At 32.2% G+C, this 13,830-nt stretch overlaps 1 protein-coding gene across 3 annotated transcripts; it reads right to left on the bottom strand.

Annotated features, from left to right (window-relative positions):
- LOC108319257 (uncharacterized) lies at nt 1–5,962 on the bottom strand. Of its 3 annotated transcripts, none has more exons than XR_001831284.2 (6): nt 2,612–5,962; nt 1,814–2,427; nt 1,463–1,672; nt 890–1,107; nt 498–721; nt 1–153 (listed from the first exon to the last, which is right to left on the bottom strand). XR_001831284.2 is itself a non-coding variant. In XM_017550329.2 (5 exons), the coding sequence occupies exons 1-5, from the start codon at nt 5,772–5,774 to the stop codon at nt 685–687; spliced, it is 4,242 nt and encodes a 1,413-aa protein (XP_017405818.1). In that variant the 5' UTR covers nt 5,775–5,962; the 3' UTR covers nt 205–684. The 3 variants fall into 3 exon arrangements, 1 of the variants encoding a protein (XP_017405818.1); XR_001831283.2 differs by having other exon boundaries at nt 508–721; XM_017550329.2 differs by lacking the exon at nt 1–153 and having other exon boundaries at nt 205–721.
- Between the last annotated feature and the right edge of the window lie 7,868 nt (nt 5,963–13,830).

The raw sequence follows: 13,830 nt of genomic DNA, 5'->3' as shown, positions 1-13,830 counted from the left end.
TTTTAAAAATAAATACTAATTACAATTAGAAAAATATAAATAGGCTTTTGACAGAAAACATAGCTGGCAAAGTTGACAGAGTTATTCAACTTTGACGAAATTATTTCACAGTAATCAGCATTTTTGCTTTTAAAAAGGATCCGCAGCCACCACCTGAACATTGAAAAAGCTTTATTATAAACAATAAATAGTACATGCATGAAAAATAATGTAGAAGACATTTATAAGGTCGTGCTATCAAAATCCAACATACATATATGAAGAATTATTGACTTTAAATGGTGAACAGAGTGATAAACTTTCTACACTTGCATGCCTATAAAACTATATAGTAAAAAAGGTTTTTTTTTTTTTTCAATACAAAATAAATCAAAATCCTCACTTCTTACTTTTTCTACAAGTGGAGCTCTAAGTTGGTAGATATATGTTACTCAATATATACAAATCAATTTGCTTAGGAAAAACAACACAAAAACTGGAATTTTGAAGTAGGATACCAAATCTTACTGATGATGTGTTCTCTCCATCCCCTCGTGAGAAGGAAAGTCTGGTCAAAAGTATTTGCACTGGAAGCAAGAAAAATCCCTTATTGTGTGAAAGGTTTTTCTGGGTTTGTGTTCAATGTTTAGGTGGAGGACTTTTCACTGTCTTCAACTGGTCTCATTGTTGAAAGTTTCAGAGCCATCACCCCTTTCTGGATTTCTTCAACTTCCGCTTTAACCTTTAAGATACAAATGAAATCAATAAATATAATATACACAATCATGAAAAAAATTTAATATGATTTCTATGTTTTGTATTCATAACTGAGATGTCAAAGTTCATAATGATATCTAACATGATCTTATTTGAAACTTTTATGCCATATATTCCATATCACTAACATTACCTCTTGATGGAGCGGTCATTAAAACCAAAAACTCCTTTCATTAATGTGTTTATGTCCACAGACCGCTCTTTCATCATCATATCATGATACATTTTGCTGCCAATCTCTGTAATCAGTTCATCCACTTCTTCTAGTGGTTGGTCTATATTGAGCTGAAGTTCACCTTTTTTGATGACGGTAACACCAAACCCATTTGCTTTAGCCTCTCGAAAAGCATCCTATGAAATGCAATACAAGTTGAGATAACATCAAAGTATTTTACACCCTTAAAGACAACATCAACAAAGCCTTGTTCCACATGGTGAGATTTGCTCTATGGATCGTACGACATCATTAAGTTTTGTTAAAAACCAAAGCTTTTGGAATAAGAAAACCTCCCAGCACAAAACCCCCCTCACCCCCACATGAAGAGATCTAAAGGTATCTCTGTCAAAACACTACAGTGATTTTTCGAACAGTGTTATCAATGTAATACTGTGGAAGGCTAATATTCTGCCATAAAAACACGTCTATGGTGGCGTATGGTGCCTCCATTTAACGATTTATATAACATTGGTGAGAGCACACATATACCTTAGGAGGTCGTGCAACAACGAAGGCATGACCATTTCCCAGCATTTCCAAGTGAGCCTGAATTATGTAACAAAGGTTTTTGCAGTCATTGGGGTCTTGGAAAGCAATCACATGATGTGGCTTAGGTTCCAATTCAAGATCTCCAGCCATCTCCAATGAATAAAGTCCTACTTTCTGCTCTCCCTCCTCAACTGTGTACAACTCGATGCACTGACAGAAAATAATCAAATGAATTCAGCATCAATGGGCAGAAAAACAGAGCAAATATACAGCTGATATGTCATCGTGATTTCATGTGTGCTAGTGAACAACTGGAAACTGGAAAACCAAGAACAAGATGTATACACGTACCAGTATGTGTGGAAGATCTAACCACCATAAGTAATCTTCCTCTTCATCGTCTGCATATTCACGATATTTGCTAACCACTGCTTGCGGGCCAAACAACTCCATCTCTCTCTTAACCTTGTTGAGTTTCTTTTCCATGAAACTCTTATTCCTATCGGGGAGTTTGTCCATTAGTTCAGCTGCTTCCTTTATTTCTTTTTCAGTGATCCAGCGATCCAAATCCTTCCCCATATCCTTCATTATGGACTTTACTTCTGGGTCTGTCTCATCATTGTAACAGTCTAAAAATCCTTGGGACCATTTCTTCGTGTGCTGCCAATATTCCTTCCCTGATTTTTTGCCAGCTTTAACAGAACCATCACTTCCCTCAATAATAGTCCTTGGATTTTTCAACTTCTTGGTAGGCGCTGTAGGGCCATCAAACTTTTCCTGTGAAGAGGAATCAGACGATGTTATAGCAAAGCCACTCTCATCCTTCTTCACTGGATTCATATTTCTGCTGAAACCTGTCTTTCTTTCATCAAGGAATTCATTAAGAAACTCGGGAATTTTCTCTACAGCAGGCCCTTTCCAGTGTGGTATGATTTTCTCCAGCGGGTCATATATGCTAATGCCATCTAGAGGAATTAAAGACAACTATTAGCATCGTGTTTAAATTTATTTAGAAGAAAATGGCAGTTAATATATTTGGGGAAGTTCCAGGAACATATTCATCCAAAAATGAAGTAGCTAAAATCATTTCATGAAATCAAAAGTTGATCAAATTATCTATATCATTTAATTTCAGAAACAGGTAATTACCTGCTCCGTAATCAAGATTTTCAATGTTGGAATGGAGCCATTCATGTACGTGAGAAAGTTTTATATTCTCTTTCTCCACCTTTTTCTCAAGACCTCTGAAAAATGTGTCCTTATCTTCATTACTCATCAAATAAAATGGGTCCCTTCCAGACAACTCATTCTCGCGGACTCGAAAGACAATATCCCTAAGATGATCATCTTGCATCCAGTCAAGTTCTCCATCATCTCCAACACCTCTAAGTGATTCCATCTCAGTGGGCATATCTAGAGGTTGATCGACTCTCTCTTTTGCAGCCATGTAGTTATTTCTAAATCCAACTCTAATTTGGTTCACTATGGGCTCAACTTCATGGAAGTTTTTCTCAAGCCAGTTTTCAGTCTTTCCAGACACCTTTGTCTCTGTACTAATGTCATTAACTTCATCATCTAAAGTGGTACCTGAATTAAGATGGTTTCTTATTTCAGGATCAACACCAGAAACTTTGAGGTAGTCATCCTCTGTTGTGCCTAATTCCTTATTCTTCTGATCAGGAACTTCAATAGGATTTGTGGCAGGCTTAGAATCTGATAATCCATTTAAAGTACCACTCTCTGGCATTAAAGGTAGACTTGTCTCTGTACTGACGCTGTTGATTTCATGGTCTAAAGTGGTGTCATACTTTTGAAGGTTTCCTACACCAGGTTCAACGCCAGAGTCTTTGAAGTAGTCATCCTTCATTGGGCTAAACTCCTTATTCTTTGGATTAGAATCTTCAATAGGTTTTGTGAAAGGCTTAGAATCTGATAATCCATTTAAACCATCACTAATGATTTGCTCAACTTCGAGGAGGTTTTTCTCTGGCCAATTTTCTGATTTCCCATTTGTTGTACCAGTGCCATTAACTCCACTATCAAAAGTGGTCACAGACTTTTGATGGATTCCTGCGCCAGGTTCAACCCCAGAATCTTTGTGGTCATTCTTTCTTGGGATTAGTTCCTTATCCTTCAAAGTAGAATCCTCATGATCATTTATTACAGGCTTAGAATCCAATGTTCCATTCAATGTGTCACTTCTTGATTCAGTTGTGTTCCTCTTCAAGTTCTGGCTCTTCTGGTCCGTAAAATTACTAACAATTGAAGACTTAGAATCCAATGTTCCATGATCATTTGTAACAGGCTTAGAATCCAATGTTCTATTCAGTGTGTCCCTTCTTGATCCAGTTCTGTTCATCTTTGAATTCTGGCTCTTCTGGTCCGTAAAATCGCTAACACTTGAAGACTTAGAATCCAATGTTCCATGATCATCTATAGCACGCTTAGAATCCAATGTTCCATTCAATGTGTCACTTCTTGATCTAGCTATGTTCATCTTCAAGTTCTGGCTCTTCTGGTCCGTAAAATCACTAACACTTGAAGACTTAGAATCCAATGTTTCACTTCTTGATTCTGTTGTGTTCATCTTCAAGTTCTGGCTCTTCTGGTCCTTAAAATCAACAACACTTGAAGACTTCAAATCAGTAATACTTTCTTTCACGGGATTAAGTTTAGATGCTGTGCCAGCACCAGGATTTTGTTTGTCATGTTTTGATGAAAGATAATCCCTGGCTTCCTTAACAGACCGTATGATCCTGCGTTTCTTCTTCACAAAATTTTCATTTGTCATAGATGAGCCATTAATACGAGTATCTAAGGGATTGTCATTTTCTTTATCCTTCAGGTGCACATTATTTTCAGAAAATTCTATTTCCTGTTTCTTGATTTCCTTATCACCAGAAACTATGACATCCGAAACATGTACATTGCCTTCATCTGCAGGAACTACCTCATGCAGGACTGAATTATCAATGTTCTCTGGGACATCAATAGGAGTTGATTGCAGAATGACATTACTATCTGTCGTTTCCCTCACAACTTCAATTTGATTATCACTTAAGCTGTCATCTCGTTCCCTCTTCCTTTTTATGAATTCATTATCATCAGATGATTTCCTAATCACCGAGTCATCCATTTCCAAATCCTTGTTAACTACAACATTGTCTCTTCCCTCAATTTTCCGTGCCTGCCTAGCCATTTCTTTTATTTCTTGAACTTTATAATCCATCTCCATGGATATAGCTTTTATTTTATCCGATGAATCACCTACTACCAGTTTATCAGAAGATCCCTTAGCTTTCAAAATATTATTCCTTAGTTGTTCCTTATCTAACTTAGGCATTTTTATGTCCACCACCGGTGTCTCCGAAGGTTCAACAATAACTTCAACAGCACCCTTCACCAACTTTTCCTTCTCCTTTCTCGCCTTCATCTTCCTCCTCATCATTTCCTTCTCCAGTGCTGTACACTCCACCTCCTTATCTCCTTCACCAAAAGCAAATAACTTCTTCACCACCCACATAACAACCAACACATATAACACATACCTCCCGACCCTGGAAAGCCTAGGAAGTAATTGAGGCTTCGCAACAAAAACTCGGACAGCCTTAACAAAACCACCTTCCTCCTTACCATGAACCACAAACTTAGTCACAGAACTATTCCTTGCAATCACATTGTTTCCACTCTCCATCTCCCTTGCCATGTTCTTAGCATTCAAAATTTTACTTCTTACTTCAGGGAAGTCCCCAATCACATCCCTCCTAACCTTGCTTCTTTTCAAAATCTCTTCTTCATCAACAAACACCCTCTTGACACCTCCAAGGGAATCTTCATAAACAGTGAACACAGGACCAGACCCTACACCCCAATACTCAATATCTCTCTTGTACTGGTCAACCCAACTCTCCAACTTATTCCACAAAACAGATTCACCCAAAAGCTTGGACTTTGATTTTTCAGCTTCAACCACACTGTCAACCACAGAATCCCCCTGAACCCCTACACCACTCTCTTTAAAGCCATTACCAGAAACAGAAAGAGGGTCGTTGGGAATCTGATTAGGGATTACCTTGTGATCACGGAGGAGCTTCTTCCTCAGGGAGTTGCGGCGCTTGGTGGGGCGGCCGGAATGCGCCCAAGTTTGAAATTTTACGGCGGTAGAGCGTGACAGATAGACTGAGAATGGGGTTCTGCGAAATGGGGATGTGGGTTTGTTATAGTTTGGTGGGAATTTGAGCTTTAAGGCTTTGGGTTGGCAGAAAGAGGGGATTGAAAAGTTAGAGAGGTTTGAAATTTTGAGAATGTCCATCGATGAAAAACAAGGTTACAAAGAAAGAAGTGACGAGGTCATGGTTTAGTTCAATGAAGCTTTCTGCTGAACTGTATGGAAAGTGAGAAATGAAAACCTGAATTTCAGTGAAATCTGTTTAACTGAGATTGCAGATAAACCCCCAAACCCCAAGCAAGACGATAACGCCTTGCACAGACCAAGCACGTCGTCGTTTTTGTTGTTCAAACTGGTCGCAAATAAATTACATATACTTTAAAAAAAATTAAAGATCTAAATAAAAAAATTGTAACCTCAAAAATAATTTTTTTGATCCGATATTTTTATGCAGATTAACTGATGCAAAAAATAGTAAATTTAGTATTTTTCTTTAAAATCCAATATATTTTCTTAAAGTTATTAATAACTAAATCATTTTTAAAAATATGAATATCAAACTCATTAATATTTTTTGCAAAAAATTATAAGTAAAGTGTTTTTTCTCTCTCGATATTTCATCAATTGCTCCAAAATCCATCTTTAACTACTTTTGAAATCACATGCTAAAATTACATATTTTGTTATGTGATAATTAGTACTAAACTCATTCAATAAATATGTTAAATGATACAATTTAATAAAATTTATTCAATTTTTAAAGTAATTGAAAAATATTTTAAAATATATTTATTTATGAGAATATTTTTATATTAATCATATATAATCTCAAAATTATTATTATTAATTAATATCACCTTACTATTATCTATTTTATCACGAGAAATATGACTCATAAATTTTATAAATATATATGAAAAAGAAACATACAATCTTGTAATCATTTTCTTCTATTTAAAAGATGAAAGAGTATTAGATAGTTATTTATATATGAATCCTTTTCTATGGTCTTCAAAACATCAACACAATTTCTCGATCCACTCAAATTTTGTCATCTTTAAATTTAAAAATTAGAAATATATTTAACTTAGTTTAAATTATTTAATTTGTACTCCTATTTTATTTTAAAATATATGAAAACACGTGTTTAAATTATCCAAATACAAACAAAAATGACTTCAAATGTATTCATTTTTATCAAAAGGAGAGAAAAATAGAAATATTTTATAAGTGGAGAAATACAACAAAGAAACATAATAAAAATAATAATAATAGTAATAAGTTAATAAAGTTGAAATTATCTTTTTATTTGTCTTTATTGTGAATTTGAGAATGGAAAAATGATATTTGACATTGTGTCATACTTTATCAGAATTTAAATTTTCAATTGTTAAGTGTTGTATGTTAGGGTTATTTTAAGAGTTTCAGTTGTCAAATTTATTTCCTCTTTCTTTCAATTTCTCCCTTAAATAAATATATATGTATTTGAGGTAATTATTATCAAGCTTTAGAGTTCTTACATTTATAATACTTTGTGATTAATAATATTGAGAAAAATGTTACATTACCAATATATTTATAAGTTGTTTTTAGATTTAATTATTATATTGATCTTATATATTGATTTCAAGATTTTTTTTTCTTAATCAAGTCTTATTACGTATTAAATTGATTTATTTAATTTGTTATGTTAAGTTTATATAAATTATTGAGATAGCGTTGAGTTAAATATTTATAATGAAAACGTACTAATATTTTTTATTTATTTTTTCTTTTTATTTTCCAAATCCTTCAAGCAAGAGAAGTAGGACAACACTAATGATGAAGGAGTGGTGCCATGACTTGGTTTAAAGAAAGACCAATAATGTTGAGGTGGCAATCACCATATTGCGTTGGCTGGCATAGATAACATCGTAGTTAGCATTAACTTTCAAAGGATGACATTGTAGAAGGAATATGCAAAGATGGATTGAAATGGATATATATTATTACTCGTTTGAAGGAATTTGCAAAGAGGAAAGGGATTTGTGAGATGCAAGTGTTCTCTAATCTTCCCTTAGGGAAAGAGGTTTTGCAATGATTTTTTTTTTGCAAAATCAATATTACTTCTCAGTTATTATTCAAAATAAGATAGTGGAAGTTGCGGAGGTTAAAGACGTTGAACTCTGAAATAGTGAAGCTTGAAGGAGATGAAGACTCAATTTATATTTGATTTCAAGGGAGGTGAAATCGATTTCACTTTATGTAAAAAAACCATGAAGAAGCTTTATTCGATTCCAACATAGGCATATTCGGTTCCAACATAGGTTTATTTGATTTCAATGAAGGTGTATTCGGTTTCAAGCAGGTGTATTCAGTTTCAATGTATGCTTATATTCACAAAATATTATATTTTAAAAATAAGTATTTAACTTTATTTAAATACAATTTTTTTTATTTTAAAAAATAATTTTTATTTTTTTCTCCTTATAATAATTTTTACAATTGTATATATTATTAACTATTATCATTTTATATTACTTTTACTATTAAGGATATTTTGGTAATCCTTAATTTCTACTAATTAAACATTTTTTATCTATCATATTCGTCAAATTCTACACTAATTTTCACAAACTTTACTTTTAAATCCTCTTTTACTCACCTCTAAATCCTTAAAAAAAAAACAAGAATCAACTTACTCTCAAATCCCCTTAAATCTATCTATTGAATCTCTCCTAAATTTATCTTTCAATCAATGTAAACATAACCTAAATAAGGATTTAAAGAACATAATTTACAACATGTAAATTACTATGATGCCAAGACTATCCGAGTCTTCCATTAACCCAACATTCAATATTGTCAATGCTTCTCTCACTTGGATTTTGTAAAACAAAGAAAAGAGAAAATGTTTTCTTAAAAAATCCATATATATATATATATATATATATATATATATATATATATATATATATATATATATATATATATATATATATATATATATATATATATATATATATATATATATATAAAATATTGATATATGTTTGTTACAAATAATCAACTCACAATCATTCCAAATCTTTTATACGGAAATGATCATATTGTATTGATTTAACTATAATACTTTATTAAATTAAAAATAAATATTAAAATGAAGTTAATGACTAAACATTTTTTTTGTCAATTATTTCCTACTTTTTAATAAAATTATTTAAAAAGTCATGTACAACTAATCTTTTGTCAGGCCTCATTAAAACGCACCCAAAAACCCTTCTGTCAGAGTCATTTAAAACGCACCCAAAACCCTCTGCGCGGACGCCAGGTGTCAAGTAACTAGGATTCTGAAATCAGATAGTGGAAGGCAGGTGTCAGCAGTAGAGCGGACGCTCGCTTGGAAGTGGGAAGAAAATGATTATTTCTGAAAACTTTCGTCCCACTCTCCTCTACATGCACCCTCTTTCCCAAACTCTGAACTTTTCATTTTCTCCTCCTTCTCACTAGAAACTCTACCTTCTCTCTAAGAAATCTCACCATTTCTCTCATCCGATCATCATTCAGGCACCGTAGCAGCATCACCGGCGTCCCAAGCTTCAGTTTGAACCGATCAGTTTCAAGTTCTGAACTGGTAAGTTCACTCGTATTTTAGTCGTTCGCTCTCTAATACATGCAACTCAAGTTCTGGTTGCATGCTGTCTTCTTGCCTGAGCAAATTCTGGTTTTTATTTTAGTTTGAAGAGTTGATTAAGCGTTGAGGGTAGAAGGAATTATAGTCAGACAAACCGCATCCTATATTTTAGTACGCTCGTTCACGCTAGAGGTAAGGGAAGCTTATTTAATTTAATTTGTATGATTATATGATGTATGCGCGTTCGTTGGAATGACTGAATGAATATGTTGTATGATGGTTGATATGTTTGAACTATATGAAGTATGAAAAATTGATTATATTATGAATGTGTAGGGTTATGAATTTACCTGTTAAGAAATGAATTTAAATTATGAATATGAATTTCCCCTAAGATAGTGTATGTTCGTTACTGAACAGTCTTCGACCGTTCGGTTTTATAGTGAATTTGGTTAGTAGTGGACTCTTTCATTTGGGAAGAATCCTAGTGTAGGACGAGCGTCTACACTTCGAACTTCTGTGCTTGAGCGTTCGGCCAAGCATAGTTCTGTCTTGATATTCTGCTATGAAATATTTTAGTATTCTTAAATAATACTTCAATAGTATCTTGGCATAAATATCCACCTTCTTTTATATCCGTTAGTAGGACCTGGTCTTATACCAAGTGTTCATCCTAAGCAAGTGTTTGGTCTCACACCTGGCACTCGTCCTATCTCCTTAAGCTAAATTTTTTTATATGAGCGATCGTTCAAGCCCTCTAGGGTTCGCTCACTATAGTGTCTAGTCTTTGACTGTCACTTGGATTCTTGATACTAAACTCAACTAAACTAAGTATTCACAAGTGTTCGGTTTCTTCATGTGAGTCATTCTAAGTATTAGTTTTGAATGCCTTGAAATATCCTTATTCATTGATTTCACTCTGGAGTCCTCGTTCTTAGTCTGGTCATTTGATGTTCAGATAGAATTCTCAAGAGTCGGTTCCTCTAACTGGCTTAACGTTGAAATCGACGTTCGTTCCATTCGTTTCTTGGAATATATTATTGTGCTCACTATCTTTTTTAAAACTGATGTCAACCCTTGGTCTAAATCCATTCTCAAATTTGAAGGTCTCTCGGTCTCGCTCTATGTGTTCGGCCCAGATTTAAGTTCGGGTTGAACGTTCGTTATTTGTAATTCTCATGACTCGTTGTACGAAGTGATTAAATGAGATATGTATTAGTGAAAGATGAAGAAAATGTGATATGGAAAGGTTGTGGTTTATGGACGAGCGTTCCGGGGAGGAACGACTCATGTATGGATATTTGAATTGGTAAAGTATGATTGTGGGCATGCTAAGCTGGCGGTTCATCTTGATGTTCCATGAGTACTCGTCTTCACGTAGAGGAGGGTAGGTCATGTGTGGGAACAGCAGGAGGTCCTAGTCCTTAGGGGTACTTTGGACAGATAGGGCTAACCTCGGGTGGCAGCTGTTGAGGGCATCCCAATTACTACATCCCCCGGGTGCACGAACGCCTGTAGCTATACGGATTTCATACAGTCCGGACAGTCAGTCTAGTAGTAGGCCTTGTTTGGAGCATATGTTGAAATGTATCTTATGCGTTTGAATATGTGAAATGTATGTGTATACTTGAATTAAATTACATAAGTTTACCCTGCATTCTCTGTTGTGTCTTGTTTTGTACGTTCGTCTTGTCATTGCAATGATCATCCATGTGGATGTGAGCAGAAGTGGACGTGCTGTTGGAAGATGCGCTGGAAGAAGAAAATTTGGAGGAAGAGAATCTCGTCGAAGTTAAAGTTAAGACCGAACCGTAAGACGTTCGGTTAGTAGTATAGTTTAGTTAGGGTAGGTGGTCATTCGATCACCCTTCCTTTTGTTAAGAATGACCGTTCGGTAATTTCTTTTGTAAACCGTTCGGTCAGACTTGTACTAATCGTATAGTTTAATTTGTAACTCTTTCTCTTTATGCCGTTCGGCCAGAACCGCACGTTTTCTTTAATGTAAGACTGAACTGATATTTTATTTAATGTAATTATTTTATTATATAATTTATTGCTGTATTTTTGAGATGTTACATCTTTCTACTCTATTTTTAACTGAAACTACATCTCATATTTGAATAAAATTGTACTCTGACCTACCATTTTCTTTGTGACGATTTTATTTTATAAAGTACTTTGACATATTCCTCACTTTTAGTTAGGTGATATAGTATGAAAAGAAGTTGGTAGAAAAATGTAATTTTAAGGTTATTTAGCACTAATACAGCGGTAATCAAGGGATTTGTTTTGAATAACATTACAATTATTGCTAAATTCTATTTATTTTTTCTCTAGTTAAGAATCGTGAGAATTTAATTAAGAGTGGGAATGTGTTTGGACAAAAGAGATAAAGCTAATCCTGGCCCACTCTTTATCGTGCTAAACACATTATTTTATTGCGAATCCAAGACTTTTGTCTTACATGCTCTATAATTAAAGTATGGGTATGGTGAACTTGCATGGAAACTTCTCAAAATATTAAAATTAGGAACATAGGATCATTAAATTTAATTCATCTTCATAAAATTAAGTAAATTTTGTACTATTATTATTATTATTATTATTATTATTATTTATATTTTAAAAACTAATTTTATCTATAAATTGATATGATATTTTCATATTTTTATTTTTTCATATTCTTTTAATTATTCAATAAAATTATCATATTGTTATAAAATAATAAAATATTATTTATTTGTATTGAGATTGATTGAAGAGACGTTTTTCAAATATAAATTTATGATATCATAAAATTACTTTTAATATATAATGAAAAATTATTAATGAATTTAAAAATATCATCATGGGATATCAAAATCTATAGTGATATCTAATATTACTTTATCTGGAAATTACTTTTTAACATAAAATTCTTAATGTTAAAATTTAATGGGATTTTTCTTTCTTTTTTTATATGTTGGAAAACTTGTCCTGTTTCAACTTGCTTTGGAACACATGTAAGAAAATTGTATAAGAGATTGAAAAAGTTAAAATAATAATAATAATAATAATAATAATAATAATAATTATTGAATGAAAATGTACTCCTGCAGTGACTTGGTGCTTTCTCCACTATAAAAATCTCTTTCACAGGTTTTAGAATCCAAAGGCATTAAAAAAGAGAATTGCTTTTTGCTCACATTTTCTTCCTGCCTAGTAATACTCATGTGGAAATGCTTCAACTTACCATTTTAATTTTTTTTATCAGATTAATTACTTGTAAATAATTACAAAGAAAATGCCTAAGAAACTAAAATAACATTTCTTTAATTGACACAAAAAGATAAAAAGTTTTCTAGCATGAAAAAAATTCTTCCCTATGTGCACAATTTATTTAATGTGAATGGATTTAATGACTGCATACATCATTCAATAATTAAATTGTTTAGAAAATATATTATTGAAAGAGTTTGAGTTTCATTAAACTGCCATATAAGAAGGTAAACTTATTTTTCGTGACAAATATCACATGAAATCCTGGTTGTAAATTTTAATATAAAATATTTTTCATCTCTAAAATTCTGAGATGATTTTAACTAAATTTTAGGTATAAAGCATAACTCCATATAATTTATTAACTCTTTTTAACTGCTTTTGTTGTTAGATTCAATACTTTTATATTTATGTAAGTCTAATATTAATTGAAGTAACTCTGTTTAATAGATCTGTATAATAGTAAATTATATAACTAGTTCAACAAGTGCATCTTAATGTATAATTTGCCTAAAATGACAATTTATTTTATTAACTATAGTCAAAGGGATAATATTGTAAATAATAAATTATAGACACATTATATTACTTTTCTTAAAATACTATTAAATTCACTCGTAATTTTAAAATAAATATTCATTTTTTATGCTTGTTTTGAATAAAATAAAACGATATTGATATTGCATATAATTTAAAAAAAACTTCAATATCTGGTATATATTTAACTAATACAATTTCTTACTAAAGTGATACTTACATTTATTATATTAAATGCAAATTAAAAATAATTTTTTACTTTGTTTAGTCTTAAAACTCCATTTTTTAATTTTTATTTAAACATTAGAGAAGTGAAGAGATTTAATTAAAACATAATAAAGGTAAATATTAGTTTTAAATTTAAAAGGATGATCAGTCGTATTTAATATAACCTTTAATTTTTCCTAAATTATAAACCATATATTTTTTACGTTAATATATTTTGTTTTAATTTAACAAAATAGGACAAATGTATAATTATCATTATTCTTCACGCGTTGTACTCAAATAATTCAGCGGAAAGTAATGAAAGATGAGCTCCGTGATTGACGATACAAAATGTCATTCCATTTGCTTCTTAAATATTCTATCAATTGCTTTTTGACACTCACAAATTTCTTACGTCTCACTCCCATACCACCCTTTAGATAGATGCTCACATAATTTTACATTATTAGATTACTAGACGTTATTCATTCTTTAATAATTTTGGTGTGACTTTTGTAATTGAAAATTAAAATAATAATAATAATGTTAATCCCTTCATATTGATTTTACAGTAATAGATAAGAA

This window comes from Vigna angularis, chromosome 9 (assembly GCF_016808095.1).
Source record: "Vigna angularis cultivar LongXiaoDou No.4 chromosome 9, ASM1680809v1, whole genome shotgun sequence".
NCBI lineage: Eukaryota > Viridiplantae > Streptophyta > Magnoliopsida > Fabales > Fabaceae > Vigna > Vigna angularis.
Note: the sequence above shows the minus strand (reverse complement) of the source record. Positions and strands in the feature narration are given on the sequence as shown.